The sequence below is a fragment of the Malurus melanocephalus genome, unplaced genomic scaffold (assembly GCF_030028575.1).
Source record: "Malurus melanocephalus ecotype Western Australia unplaced genomic scaffold, MMel_1.1 scaffold_6, whole genome shotgun sequence".
In the NCBI taxonomy this organism is placed as follows: Eukaryota; Metazoa; Chordata; class Aves; order Passeriformes; family Maluridae; genus Malurus; species Malurus melanocephalus.
Window position 1 is genome coordinate 5,018,780 of NW_026623238.1, and position 15,037 is coordinate 5,033,816.

Here is a 15,037-nt window from a genome sequence, read left to right on the forward strand (position 1 = left end):
CTACAAAATAGGATGGATCAAATCTGCTCTGTGTTTGGGATTACAGAGAACCACACACCTGGTGCACAAACCTCCAGATTAGAAAATTTAATAATTATGGTGGTTTGGAAATATCTTTTCTTTAGTAATCCAGAAAGCTAATCTGAATTACCAGATTATCTGTTCATTCATTACTTAGTACCAGCCTACAACCAAATGAACAAGGATTTCAACTAACTTTAATTCTACAACATACTACATGAGTTGAATTTGTGYGTTAATTCTTATTTTCTTCCCTTTCATAAAATGTTGGACACAGATCATGAACAGGACAGTAGAATAATCAAATGCTTTCACAGAATCACAGAATATTCTGAGTTGGAAGGTACTCAGAAGGATCACTGAGTCCAGCTCTTTAAGTGAATCACCAGAGCAGGGACTGAACCCACAACCTTAGCACCATTTCTAAYCAACTGAGCTAATCTCAAGTGAAAGAGAAAAAAAAAAAAAACCCACAACACTGTAATCATTAAAATATTTTAAAAGAGGGTTTTTTTAGAGGGTGGGGTTTTTTTCGTGKGTTTAGTAGATGGGGTAATGGAGGCAATTTTCTACTGGAAATTTAAAATAATTATGAAGTTACTATCTGTAGTCACTCTTTAAGAAATTAGTTCTATTAGGCCTACATTACAGGCTCCCTCTAACTTCAGCATTAAAATAATAGAGACTTACTATTCAAAGCCAAAGAACAATAAACTGAAGTTATTTTTTTCTTATGAATTTCAGWGGGGATAAAACATTACTTTAGACTTTAAATAAACAGCAAATTACATTTCTTTGTATATCAGTTGATTTTAATATTGCTAGATTTTCTTTATTTTATGCCTAAAGATGCTTTAGGCATACCAGTTAAATACATAAAACAGAAGCCTTAAATCAATACAGAAAAACTAAATGGATGGATCACGTTAAGAATGGAAATTAAATAGGTGTTCAAAATATATCATATGATGAACTTTTTTTTTTTCCTTATTTCTCTTGTTCTGCCAGATCTGACTGGTCTTCATATAATCCTTCCTCACAATACYATCTTTAGCTCTAGGCCATAACCTGCTCTCTAGGCTGATAACYTCCCACAGCTGAGCCTGCTTGGAGAAAGAGTTTGGACTAGACCTSAAGTTGCTTTGAACATGAATTTCTGTCTGATCTGTGCTGGCTCCACTTACTCCCCTCTCCAGCCAAAGCGTGCCCATGGGCTACACCTGCACTGCCAAATCCCTCAGGATTTGGTCCTGGGCTGACCCCAGTGCCCATGGTGGAGAGGGGCACTGGAGAAACTATGGGTGGGAACCATTTGTGTATCCGCACTGCTCCTAGAGCCAGTCTGCACTCTCTCACCTCTCTGCTCCAGACTCCTGTATTACTCCAGAGACATAATTGCCATCTGTGTGAGTGGGAGAGGGGTCATTTTGYCCAAAACATCTGAAAAGTGAGGGTCATGCCTGTTCCACAGGGTGAACTATCTGTGCAGGACACCACACCTTGCGTGCCTGAGGGTGTAGGGTGAAGGAGACTGAGGGCAGAAGGAGCCAGATCTGGGGGTGCCCTGTCTGTGTATCCCTTTGGAGAGGCTCTGGGGGTGGAATGTCTCTGAGCAGCACCCAGGGGACTTGCCTGCTCTGGAGGAGGACAACTGGAGGCCCTAAAGGAAAGCCAGCATAGAAATGAGGGGACAAGTGCTCACCTTCCCGCCCTGATCCCCTCACACCCATCGGGTCACAATCCATCCCTTGGTTTACTTCACCATCTTGTAACTCAGGCTCTAGTAATGCCCAATGGCCTTGGCATCTACTTCAGAAATCCAGGAAGCTTTTCCTCTTTTACATTGGTCTGTAAAAGTTATCTTAGAAAGACTTAAACATATAGGTTAGTTTATAAAGAGGGTGCCATAAATAAGATGTCCGTACCAGTTGMACTTGTGAAAAAGGAAAATAACAAGAAATAGGTATTATTTCCTGTTTTTCTGACAGGAAAATTCCTGGATGGACACTGAATAGTCATATGGGAGGAATTATTTAAACCTCCAGCTCTTTTCTGCTCATTTAATCTATTTTTTCAGCTGAGGTTTAGCATTTTATTAGCATTTTACTTAAAGTTTGCAGGGCAGGGGTAGAGCTGTTCATAGAAGAGGTCTGGACTATTGTTTCCCAGGAAAACCTGCAGATAAGRATAACTGTGTGATCCTGTCCAGAGCAGCTGCTGCAGCATCAGCATGATAAGATCTTACTGAATCTGTAATTTTGTTTAATGTAGCTGTTGCAACATAAACCTAATGAGGCTTGAATACTGGGGCTTATGTTTATTTGTTTTGTATAGCTTTGGAATTGATATAATTATACAGAACAGCTAAGCTATTTTACTCTCTTTATCCAAGATGTTATTTAATCTTCAGAGTCAATCAGATCAGAACAAATCTGTTATAACTTTCAAGATAAAGTAATGTACGTCAARAATTTGTAGTCAGGTCATCACAAAAGTACTGTGAATGTTCTTTTGTTGTTATGTGGAGCTCAGGTGATGCTGGGCTGCATTTAGAAGGACTGAAATGCAAAGGGCAAGACAAAGCTCAATTTTACCRTGTAAGCAACTTTGTCAGAGAATTCACTTGCAACACAGATGTTGCCCAGCTTAGTTAAAACACAGCTCTATAGTGTAATAGAAATGTACTCGTCTCCCTAAACCAAAGCTGAAAATTATCAAATAGACTCAGCTGAACTCAGAATTAGCCTATGTATRGAACTTCTGCATGTCATGGTGGATATCTAGAGAAGGTCAAACAGGAAATTAATTAAATTCATAGTGAGGGTTCAGAATTGCATCTGTGGGGTCAGATTAATTCTCTGGTCTGAACACTAAACCAGACGTGATTTGACAACATCTGCACTATTTAACTCACTTTRTTAGCCAAATAAGATAGCTGGGAATAGCCAAGAGCCTGTGCTGATTCCCAAAGCCAGATTAAGGAGACATAGCCTTTCTATCTCCTCTGTACACACAGACAGGGCACAGTCCAGGCTCCCTTTTAAACTTGGGAGATATTTGCCTTTTATGTCAGAACTGTACAAGAGTCCTTCAGAAAGTAACAGGACAAACCACCACACCTTCAGAGGAATAGTGACTGATGACAATTAAATGTAAACRTTTGTCCTTGGCAGGGCAACTGTCTTGAAAAATTAGTTCATTCTCCCATCTAAACTCTGAAAGGAGCTCTTGCATCAGCAAACTGAAGGAGACCTGAAAATACTTAGAAGGGGGAAGCAAAAAAGCTGCATCAATACATACAAGAACATTTATCATTTTTCCTAGATTTGCATATTTCTTGTGCCTAAACAATAAAAACCAATCACCTTTGGAGTCCTGAGACAGCCTGTACTGCAACAGCCTCCTTTAATTATCACATRTCCATCAAGAACTGAAAGGCAAACCCACATCCTTAGGGATCTGAGCAAGATTCTAAGCACTGAAAAATCATAGAAAACTGCATAGAAATCTCAGCAGTGAAAAGCACRGGCTCCTGCAGGGGAAGGGTAACATGCAGGCTTCATTTGCAATGACTCTGCTACRGAGACCATGAAAGAGCTCTTCTAGCCCCAAATGAATACATAGGAAGTACAGATAAAACATTGGYCACTTCATAGATTTCATAAGGACAGAGACTTAAATTTGAAGTCACTGATAAGAAAGATTGAGCCATTGACAGCTGTATCTTCAGAGAGACTACAAGAAATCCTTGGGAAAGAAGAATCACAGCCTCATGCAATTTGCTATTAAAACCTTAGACAGMAGATGACAGACTTCACATATTATACATATCTGTGCATTCCAAGTTGTGATTCTTTGCTTCTCAGGTGGTATTTCCAGTGTTTCGGTGTTTGTCAGATGAATTTCTTTAAAACATTAGGAGCCATGTCCATCATATGTTGGACAAATTTATCCAGTTACATTTAAAATGATGGGCATTCTCTCAAGGAAATTGTGTCCAAATTTTTGCCTTAATAGAAACATTCTGAGTTTGGTGACTCACCACTTGTTATAAAACATTTAATATACTCTACAGAAAATGGATAACACCAATAGGGAATGGGATTTCCAGCAGACTGTCTGAGTGGGGCAACAYCTGCATAAGCTGGTAGGACATTCAAAAGTCTGAAGACTGCTCTGAGTGTGGTTGAGCTCCTATGTATCACTGGGATTTTCAAATATGAATATTATCCTGTTGTTTGTTATCTAAACTCAGGTCTGTATCATTGAAAATGAGATTGTGAGAGCTTATAACATTATGTCAGCATGTATGGTAGAAGAGATGAGGTTTTTAGATACCATTTTGTGACTTGAATGCACATCTCCAGTGAACACCTGAAACAGCAGTTAAGGTGAGACCTTTTTAACCTGCCCTGTTTAAATCCTTGCATTTTGCAAGAATAACTAAAAATGCATGCACTTCCTAGGTGCATGTACAGTAGATTATAGAATTACTATCTTCTGTCCATTGCCTTTAWCACGTAACAGGCACTTATTCATAAAGTATCTCAATTCAAAATTCAAGGGATCCCTTTCAGCATCAGAATTGTTTTCTGGGAGTTAACTTACTTATATCCTTTACAGCATCATAGCAGTATTTTACTGTAAAAACTCTGTCYCTTCCCCTCCTTTCCAAATTACTTGGTGACTTTTATCAGACAAAATGGTAAACATATCAATCTTTTCAAATCAAGATATTCAATCTCAGTATTTTAACACACACACTTAAAGTACCAAACCTGGGTTGGATTTTTAATTTTTTTTACATTTTAGACATGTTAGAGGTGTATGAAGAAAGGAATTAGTGCAGGCTCAGATGTACTGCAGGGACAAAAAGGCATGAAAGGGGAAAGAAGCATGCTATGGCTTGCACCTTCCCCATTGTCACTGCCCGGTATAATGCSTGTTGCATTTGTTCTCCCTTTCATCTCTTGCTCTCACTGTGATATTCCATCACTTTCCTTCTGCTCTTTGTTCTAATAAGGCTCCCCATATGTTCCCAAGAATCACTGTGATGTAAATTACACAGTCCCATTGAGATCCATTATGGCTGTTGAACCTGGAAAGTTCAGAACTGCTAGGGTTTCCAAAATTCTGCTAAAAAATCAAGCCCACTAATTACAATTGATTTAGGAGGAAGATGTTTTCTGATTAAGATGCCAAGCTGTTTAATGAAGTAAATGACCCAAAATCACAAGGGTGAAATAGGATGCTAAGAAATCTGGTAGTGATGGGAGAGGCTAAAAAAAGACAGAGAAGTGATACTGGTCTGCCTTTGCCATACAGTGCTCAAGCCCAAAGACTTGAAAGTCTGCCTCAAGATGTACAGGCATGCCTATATCTTGCAGTGTGTGAATCTGAGAGTGAATTGGGACTGCCACTGATTTCATGCTGAAAGGTCTAAARTTTCCCCATTGGAGACAGCTGTTTGGAAATTGTTCATTTCTGTGCTGTGGCTGCTTTACACCAACCCAGTGCAGCAAACAGGACACTCAGTGGCACCACTCAGTGTYACCACTTAGTGTCACAGGGGAAGCAAACCACCCTCTGATGTGGGCTGCAACACCTGTATCCAGCACTGAGAGCTGCTGGGGGGGAGAAACCTCAGCCCTGGGACACACTTTTGGTGATCTCCAAAATGGGAGCGTCCCATTTCTATAGGGCTTGAACTCCCCTTTCCTGCTTGCCTTTGCCTTCCACTGCCACCACTTCATTTTTGCACTTTGACCACTATAAATCAGAATGTCACTGACACTGGCAATGGGGTGGGAGCAGCAACAGCACTGAGCTAAGCTCTGCACACATTGCAGTGCTTGCTTGCAGTGACACTGCACCAGTTCTGTTTCTGGCTTTCCTCTGGCTCAGTATCTATCCGTGCTCTGAAAACATCTCTTCTTAATAAAAACACAGTGAGAAGTCATTTTTCTTACCCCACATAAAATTCAACTGCTTTGTGTTTAGTGATAACTTTAAATACCAGCTTACTCAAAGGTGTTTTGTAGAACTCCTTTTCTGTGAGAAAACTTGTGTCAGCTCAGGCTTAGTGTGTGCAGGACTTGCTTCTCTTCCTTTGCCTAATGCATTGGTTCCAGGTGGAGACTGATGGCAGCTGATAGGCTGAGGGATGGGTGCTGCTGCACCCATGTTTATTTCCATTTTATTATCTGCAAGCCTGTTCTGGGACAGGGGCAAAGTTGGTTTGCTTGGGGCTCTCATGATACACTCTCTTTCTCTCTGCTTTCCAGAAGAAATGCAATGGCTCCCTCTCCTTTGAATACTGTAAGACTGTGTCCATAAATATGAGAGCTAATTCTAAGAAATACAAATGTAAGTATTTAAAATCACATAGAATYATATTTTAAACTAAAATGCATTCAGGTTTTAAAATATGTGACCTAAATATGTTTTAAATATCACATAACTGTGCAGCTGCTATATTGATGTCCCTTATTAAAGGGAGACAGGATTATAGAATTTTGTTGCTCACAGTGTTTTCTGACCCTGGGAAGACTCTTCTTCCCCTTAAACGATATTGTCATCACCCAGAATTCTCAGGGAAAATTATCTCACATATCTGAAAAGTCAGCTGAAAATTGCTSTAGCAATTTTTCATGAGAAATTTCATGCACTTTATAGAAAACCAAAACTCACRTCTTCCTTTGTCAGTGAGAAGGGGATGAAACTGGCTGAAAAATGAAAATATTCCATAAAAAGTGTCCAGGTTTGTCTTTCAGGCATGCATTTAAAACCAATGTCTCAATTTTTTAAAATGTTTTAAACCCTTTTTTCATCAAAACCATATTTTTAAATTGGTTTTGTATATCAATTCTAAACATAAAGCTAATGTCCACTGAGAAAAACTGTATAATATTGCAAGGAGTAAATGAATAGCTTTGATAAAGAAATGAATTGTAATTGTTTAGTAAGACCCTTCTTACTGATACTTGTATGTGATCATTTTTGTCATTATTTCAAACGAATGCAAATAAATGGGGTTTTTGTAAGTTAAGACACTAGAATTTGGAACAAACACAAATTCAAATGCATGGAGAAATGTGAGTATGTGTTATCACTTTATGCACTGCCATAGAACTCCAAGGAAAATGTTGAAAGAAAAAAATAAGGCAGATTTGTCAATATGGGAATGAAATCTTAGTATCTCCTTACTAAATTCATTACATATTTCAGCTGATTGCTCAGATTCATTGTCAGAAGACAATTAGCCTTCTCTACCTGCYCAGTATCCCATGAAGCATTTAAATATGTAATGATATTAACTATACCCTGACACATCAGTGTACGAACCACTTTAACAGGAAAGTGTTCCCTAGCAATTAACTSTGCTTAAACTTTTATTATTGTCTCAGTTTTCAAGAATATTGGTATTTACATAAGTTACATGAACCAGCTCTACTTGTATACCTGTAGAAGAAAAAAAAGTTCTTTCTCAAAAAACTGCACCCATTTTACTTATCAACAAGAATTTCACTCTAAGTGATCTCAAAGTATGACACAAGTTATTYAGGCAAGCATCATGTCTGGGATCCYCACTGTGAACAGGCAGTTGTATGTCTTATGGGGCTTCTGGAGTTCCTACATGTTTAGGAACAAAGGTGATGTAAAATTAAGGGGAAAAGAAGTAGAACCAYGTTGGCAAGAGAAAATTCCTATTTTGTGTGTTTCTAAGAAGGTCTTCACYGAAGAGCTAGCCCGAACTCTGTCTGTCTCCAGAGTTGCTCCTAACCTTTCTCTTGTCATGGTGCAAACCTTGCCCGAAGCAAAGTGGAGTACCCTGAAACTTCATAACGAGGACAGGGAGGCTCATCTCTTCCTTTCTAAACTTGTTTGCTACAATAAGTGATTGTAAAGATGATGTATGAACCAAGTACCACAAAAGCATTCCAGTATTCCCCCAGAAGTAACAGACAAACTAAAACCAAACCAAACCGAAAAAGAAAGAAAGAAAGAAAAAAGCATGAAAAAGCTTGCACATATAACCTGGCTTTTGTTTCCCACGTAAGAAAAAAAAGTTATCTATAATTCAGTTATTTTTGACCTCAGTGCATCTCACATGAGATCACGAGTTAAAGTTGAAGTGTCCCAGGTGATTACTTACGACAAGTCTGACTTTCATGTGTTTACATGACAGCCAATGGCTCTGTCCTGCCTGTTCAGAATTGCCAGCCCCAGATGGGAACTCTGCCCTATGYTTCTGAAGGTTTGCAAGGCGCAATTCAGACCAATGCCATTCCACAGCACTTTACACGTGTACGGACACAACACAGCTGTGGGCCAGGGACAAACACCTCCCTGCTGCCGCCGATGCCCCGGGAAGGGCAGGATGCCTCTAGCACAGCTGGGGGGCACAGCTGGAGGCACAGCTGGGGGGCATAGCTGGAGACACAGCTGGGGACACATCTGTGCTGCCCGGACCCTGCTCCGCCGCTGAGCGCTGGCAGCCCGAAGTCCCGTCSTTCCCCGATCATTCCAAAGCTTGCTGCTGGAGCGCAGCGCCGGCACGGCCGGGCAGCGAAACCCGCGGAGGRGAGCGCACCGCCCAAGGGCCGCGAMAGGAGCGGGGCAAGGTGGTGCCCCCCGAAGGGGAAGATGCGCTGGGGTCTGCCGGGTCAGGCCCTAAAGCAGCCTCCCGTCCCCAAAGGGCGGCCTGGGAGAGGATGTTTCTGAGGGGAACAAACCGTCCGAGCGCCCCGCCGTCGGAGCGGGCACCGCGCCCACCGCAGCGCCGCGCCCCCGGAGCCCCGGCCCCGCGGGAGGTGGTGGGGGCCGGGCCGCTGCCACCCCCAGGGCGGCTCCTGCCTCCTTCCCTCCCTCCCTCCCTCCCTCGCTTCCTGCGGGCCGGGATTGGCTGTGCCGGCCGGGATTGGCTGTGCCGGCTGGCGGGCGGGCGTGGGGCGCGGGCGGGACACGCGGCGCCCCGACGGAGCGGGGAGCGGGGAGCGCGGCCCTCGGAGCGCGCAGCCGCCGCCTCGGCGCCCAGCCGGTGCTACTTCGCGTTCTTCCTTTTTCTTCTTTTTTTTTTTTTTTTTTTTTTTTTTTTTTTTNTTTGTTTTTTGGTCCCCCTTTCCTCCCGGGACTGGAGGCAGGATCCGCGTCCCTGAAACTGCTATGCCAGCTGAACTCTCCCGGGCCGTGGGAATGCACGCCATCTCCGACCTCCACTCCTCCCTCCCCCTGCGGCTGCTCAACAAGGGGCCCGAGTACCTCCGCAGGCAGCTGGAGGCCGGCAAGCCGGGCAGGAAAAGTGCCGTGGAGAGACTGGCCGCCGATAAGGCCAAGTACGTAAAGAGCCAGCAGGTCATCAGCACCAGGCAGGATCCCGTCATCGCGCTCAGCTCAGCCTCGGAGAGCAGCAGCGAGAGCTGTTCGGTGGAGAGCAGAGCAGGGAGCAGGGAGCTGGGCAGAGGGACGGGCGGGAAGCCCCTGGAGCTGGGCAAGGCGGTGAACTCGTGCCGAACCCCCCTCCAGCACGGCCCCCCTATCGCCAGGCGCAGCACCAAGAGGCAGATGCGGCCGGATTCCCTGGTGATCTACCGTCAGAAATGCGAGCTTGGGAAAGGTCAAAGCCAGGACAGCCCACGAGGGAGCTTGGTGAGGAGGATCTTTAATGGGTCCATAAAGGAGAAGCAGTTGGCTTCCCCTGAGTTGCCCAGAGTCATGGAGGACATCGCAACCACCGAGAACAACGAGCCTCTCTCAGCAAAAGATGGTGACCAAGASGAGCCGAGCGACCATGGAGTGGCGCAGACTGTCCCTGTGGGCACTGAAGGGGCAGGGGTATGTACAAAAGAGCATGACGTACCCTCAAAATTGACTATACCTCCTGAAGAGGTCAAGGAGGTGAAGAGGAGAGGTCTCCATCGCTCCCAGTCAGACATCAGCTCTCGCTATTCCAAGTCCTTTGCTGAACTTGAAACATTTTTCAAGTACTGCGGACTGGAACAGGAGGTCATTGAGGATCTTGGGAGAGAGAACTTCTCCGTGGTGTCTGACAGCGTCTCCTTCAAGATCCGCAGCATCAGCGTGGCGACGTCCGAGAGTGAGTTCACCAGGCACAGCGGGGACGAGGGGCTGCTGGAGGATGAACTCACAGAGCAGGTCCCCAGCAGCACCTCCGTGATTGAGCGCAACGCTCGGATCATCAAATGGTTGTACACGTGTAAGAAAGCCAAGGAGACTAACAAGATGATCCAGGAACTGGCGTGATGGCTTCGTTCGGCATGCGCTGCAGCCTGGTGAACTCAAGGTGTGTGCAAAGCCTCGCCCTGACAATTTGTATTTCTATTTCCTTTTTAGAGARCAGTTGACCTCTCATGGTTTATATTAGTCTTTTCAGGAAGGGCTGAAGGAAAATRTATATTGTTTACCACATGTTCCAAGTGGTATGTCTTTTTGCAAAGCAGAAATCCGTGTTGTTACAAAAACCAAAATACAAGTAAGTAAATGCTTGCAGCTTGCCACGTTTAGATTAGACCCCCCACAGGAAATTAAAGAGTCAGTGTCTGTGAAGGATGCCTGCACTTTGTAGATTCCTGCTTTGCAAATAGCTTGTTTCCTCTAATTTCTGCTGTATTAAATACTAGAAAAAAATCTTTTAAAAGTATTCAGCTCTTAGTTACGTTATTTGGATAACAGACCAAACAGACTATTACTAATTAGGAGTACACTGTATTTATACTGTAYTGTTGAAACTATTACTCATCAGGAGTGTACTGTATTTATACTACACTGCTACAGTTTTCCCCCTCTTTACTTTTCTTCACTCTGTCTCATTCCCCGTACACACAGGTACCCCACAGTATCAAGAAAGCAAAACTGCTTCAGTGCCCCTGCTAGCAATTTTACTTCCTCCATGTTTTCTGTTTTCCAGGTGATCTGGTAGCGTTTCACAGGCTTTGGGTTTTCCTGTGCAGTGGGTTTTGCACTGTGGTTTGGTGCTGGTAATTGGGAATGGGTTGTGTGGTCTGCCTTGGTCAGAGGGGTACTTCACTGTTTTAAGCTAATTAACACAAAGGTGTGGATCTAACTTTAGAAATCTAAATTTTTCTTCACATACACAGCAGAACACATGTAGCTCTGGTAAAAGCCGATGTCTTTGATTTAATAAAAGTGWTGTTTATTTTGCGTATGATCTCCTGAAAAAGAACTACATTCATGGAGCCTTTGGTATTGATAATTTAGGAGATAACAGTTTTTCTCCTTCCAGTACATTAAGCCCCTAGGATAACTACCATATCTTACAGTRAGGTATTTAAAAATTGCATGAGTGGATCTTGATATGAAGGATTACATGTAAATTTTCTGACAGTTCTAATTGGTGCATGAGAAGAACATCATTTGGTGTAGATACAGCATGTGGGCCTTATGAATGTGGAGAATTGTAGTGCTTGAGCTTCATTCCTATGTGGATGTGAGGYTGTCACTCTAAATTCGTTTAATCCATATAATGCAAAAATCCATTTGCTTACTCAAAACTGGTTTTAATAATGTGAAATTCGGTTCACTTTTAGAATAACAATTTTTCTCAAAAGCCTATTTTCTTCCTGCAGAGGAGGAAGACAAGGAGAGAGCCAYTTTACACAAAGTTTTCAAGGCCTTGCAGATAAGAAAGTTCTCAGGTATCCGGCTGGCAACTTAAAAGCAGTGTTGTTATGTAACAAATCCCTTCCCAAATAACCTTAGAGAGAACAAAGGGCTCTCCTGAACTAATCATTTCTTCATGCTCATCCTTCTGTGATAAAAGGCCAAGGAAATCCGCAAAACAAAATGAGGAAGGTGGTGGTTTTGTGAAGCTCCTGGCAGCTGCCAGCCTTGCCAAACAAGAGGCAGATTCCAGCAAGCATGARCCACACAAGAAAAACAATGAAATAAAAGCCTGTTTGCTCCTGAATGCCCCTGATGGGGGTAGGGTCCAGGGCCAGAGCCATGGTCATGACTGCACAGCTGGCCCCAGAGGGAGCAGCTGGCCCTTTCCCCATCCGTTTGCAGGGTGCTGAGCATGTCCAGTGCTGCAGCTGAGGCAGGAGATGCTGGTGAGCACCCAGGGAGTGTGCAATCTGCACAGGAGGTGCTGCACCAGGGCAAAGGCAGGAGCAGGAGGGTGGGAAATACCAGGGGCTCAACCAGTGTGACCTCACATGGGCTTGGTCAATGGCTTTTTGTTTTTACCATAAAAATAAAATGGTAGTACATAGCCTAACCAGGTGGTGAAAAGATCTCCACGAGGTAACCAGCAAGTTTATTCAACTGAATGTGGATTCATTCTGCAATAACTTTAATACCTAGAACAAGGGAGCACTCTATGCTGATTGCAGTTTTCTTTGGCACCAAAATTTCTAACAGCCTAGGAAAGACTAATTCAGAGGTCCTTACTTATAAACCTCCTTTTAAGAATACTAGGGATGACTCACAGCTGTTGGATCTCAGCTGTAGGATAATTTCTGAAAACTGAGAGCATACTTATCATTTAGGACACAGAAGTAGGAAAAGGTCAGCTAAAAATACCTGTACAGAGTACCCAGAATAAAAGCCAAAGGTCATCATGAGTTGCCGTAAGTTAAATACATTTACTGGACAGAATTTAACGAGAGAGTTGTTATCATCACGTGATTGCAATATGASTCTTGTTGTTCTGGTCCAAATTTTCATTCAGTTCTAAACTTTCTCTGAAAATACAGCATCAAATTGGATATCTTTATGTTTTCACAATATCCAAGTATTTGGCTCTGTTTGGTTTGCTTATTTAGTGGCAGTGGACTGCTGTGCTGTGCTGGGGAGCAATGTCCTCTTCCTGGTGCTCCCAGGCACATACTTGGAAGTTTTATATAGAACCTTGAAAATTGTTACACCTTCTTTGGACAATGAGGCAGAAACCTCATTTCTGAAATCCCAACACTCGTTACATATAAAACACCTTTCAAGAACTGCAGAGCTTTTATGGGCCAGTGATCACTGCATTCATATTTTATGTTCTCTGTTTAATTTTTCATGAGCTCTCCGGGACCTGGTGGAGCACCATGTAAATAAGAGCTGTTTGGAGGATCAGGTTCTTTAGCATGTTTCATCAGAGTAATGATTGCAGAGTGTGGGTTGTGAGCTTCAGAAAACTGAGGTCCTTGGCAGAATTAGCATTGCTGTTCCTTGGTGGAAAGCTGCCTGGGTTCACCTCTGCAGTTCAGTTCCTCTCACTTTCAGTTCTGCTCAATTCTAAGAAAAGGGTTCATTCTGCGTCCTCCTTCCTGATTTGAATCAAGATTATTCAGCCTTGAGTTTCTCATCATTCTTAAATGAATGGGCATTATTCAAGTGGAAATCTCCAGGGAGGGTAATTTACTATGTTGGCAATAGCCATAAGCAGCTGAATAAAGGCTTTAGAGTATCACCTTATGTTTGTCTGATGTGRTAAGTAACAAGTGACACTCTTTTTCTTCTTTCTTCAGAATTGTTGACTTGGAAGTTGAAYAAAACCAGACACAGGAAGAAACTTTTCCCTCATCTGGCTTATGTCTACTTTGTCCAAGTTTAGTATTTTATTATTGTTTCCTACCTTTTCCCTCCACCCCTTGGAAGCCTCACTCTTGTCAAGTCCACGGATGTCCAAGACTGCAATGAYGAGTGGAGATTGTGAACTGTGCCCCAGCGAGACAGCAGGAAACAAAAGCCCCTGGAAAAGCAAATTGTGGCAGCAGCTGCCATCCCCAGTAATAGCCAACATCAACTCACTGGCCCAGGATGTCACTCCAGAAGGTCTGTGTTGTGCACCCATCTCTATCCAGCAATGAATTTGTCAGCAGGGGTGGGGGTAGAATGTGGGAATGAAGTGGCAATGACCTCTGGGTCAGGTGTTCCCTTGCAGACAGACTCCACCTGGATATTCCAAGGCTCTGTCTTACCAGGGCTGTTGGATCAGAGCTCCTCCTGACATCGCTCAACATCATTTGCTTGGTTGGAGAGGACTGACTGGGGCAGCTTTATCTGAGATACTGAGCAAACATGTTGTAAGCTAAATTCCTGCCAAACCTCTCTTTCTCAAAATATTCCAGCTAAGTTGGTGTACCTTGTATCCATCTAGTTTGCTTTTGCTTGTTTGTTGCACAGCTTGCTCAGCCTTTGGGAAAGAAAAGCAAAAATGCTTCCAGGAGCGTGGTTCCAAGAAACAGGTATTGAGGGAGGTTTTGCATTGTTCTGCTTTGCAGCATGGTGCAATTTGTTTGCRATGTGTGCCTGACTCTGACATTGCAAACACTGCAAGGTTTGGCAGCTCCTGGTGTAACCCCTTTAGTTYTATGCAGWGAGTGAGCAGGCTCTTACAGAGTCACGCCAGGAGACTGCCAGGCTGTGTAAAGCCACACTTCCCTAGCGTGGGTCTGCAGCAGGGCTGTGCTGCCAGGCAAGGAGGCATGTTAGGGCACAGCCAGGCCAGGGAATGTCCTGGTGACACCCCGTGTGGACAACGCCTTACTCAATGTCATCARTAAAATGCTTCATTTGCACTGCCTGAGCTAAACGTGTTTTAAAAGGTGWTATTTTGGATTGTTAGTGTAGTGAATGAGGGCTCTGCAATAACTTACGGAATTTGCTGGCTATTCCTCAAACACCCCAACCTCTCATTGCTTGCTAGAAAATCAAAGCATTTCTGTGTGAACATTACAAACCACAATGCAAAAAAAACCTCAACCAAACAACCCCAAAGCCAAAGCCACTTTCTCTTTCATTTGTGCAGATGCCCATCTGTGGAAGCTGCCTGACTGGCATAACGTTGACCTGACCTGTTGGTCCTGCAGAGGTTAAAAGCTTGCTTTGTGTTATCATGGTTGTGGACGAGTTGCCCTTGAAGAGTTCATCGACATCAGCTAAATATCATCTGAGTGGCATTTCCATGGGTTTTAAATGTGCTTCTCAGTCCTTGGATGGTTAGTTCTCAATTACAGCATCAGTTTGGAAATGCAAGGCATTTTTT

General features: G+C 43.4%; 1 protein-coding gene across 1 annotated transcript; it reads left to right on the forward strand.

Annotated features, from left to right (window-relative positions):
* Positions 1 to 9,113: 9,113 nt before the first annotated feature.
* Positions 9,114 to 14,799, forward strand: FAM110C (family with sequence similarity 110 member C). Its single transcript, XM_057371921.1, has 2 exons — positions 9,114 to 10,324; positions 13,518 to 14,799. The coding sequence occupies exon 1, from the start codon at positions 9,187 to 9,189 to the stop codon at positions 10,282 to 10,284; it is 1,098 nt and encodes a 365-aa protein (XP_057227904.1). The 5' UTR covers positions 9,114 to 9,186; the 3' UTR covers positions 10,285 to 10,324; positions 13,518 to 14,799.
* Positions 14,800 to 15,037: the final 238 nt, after the last annotated feature.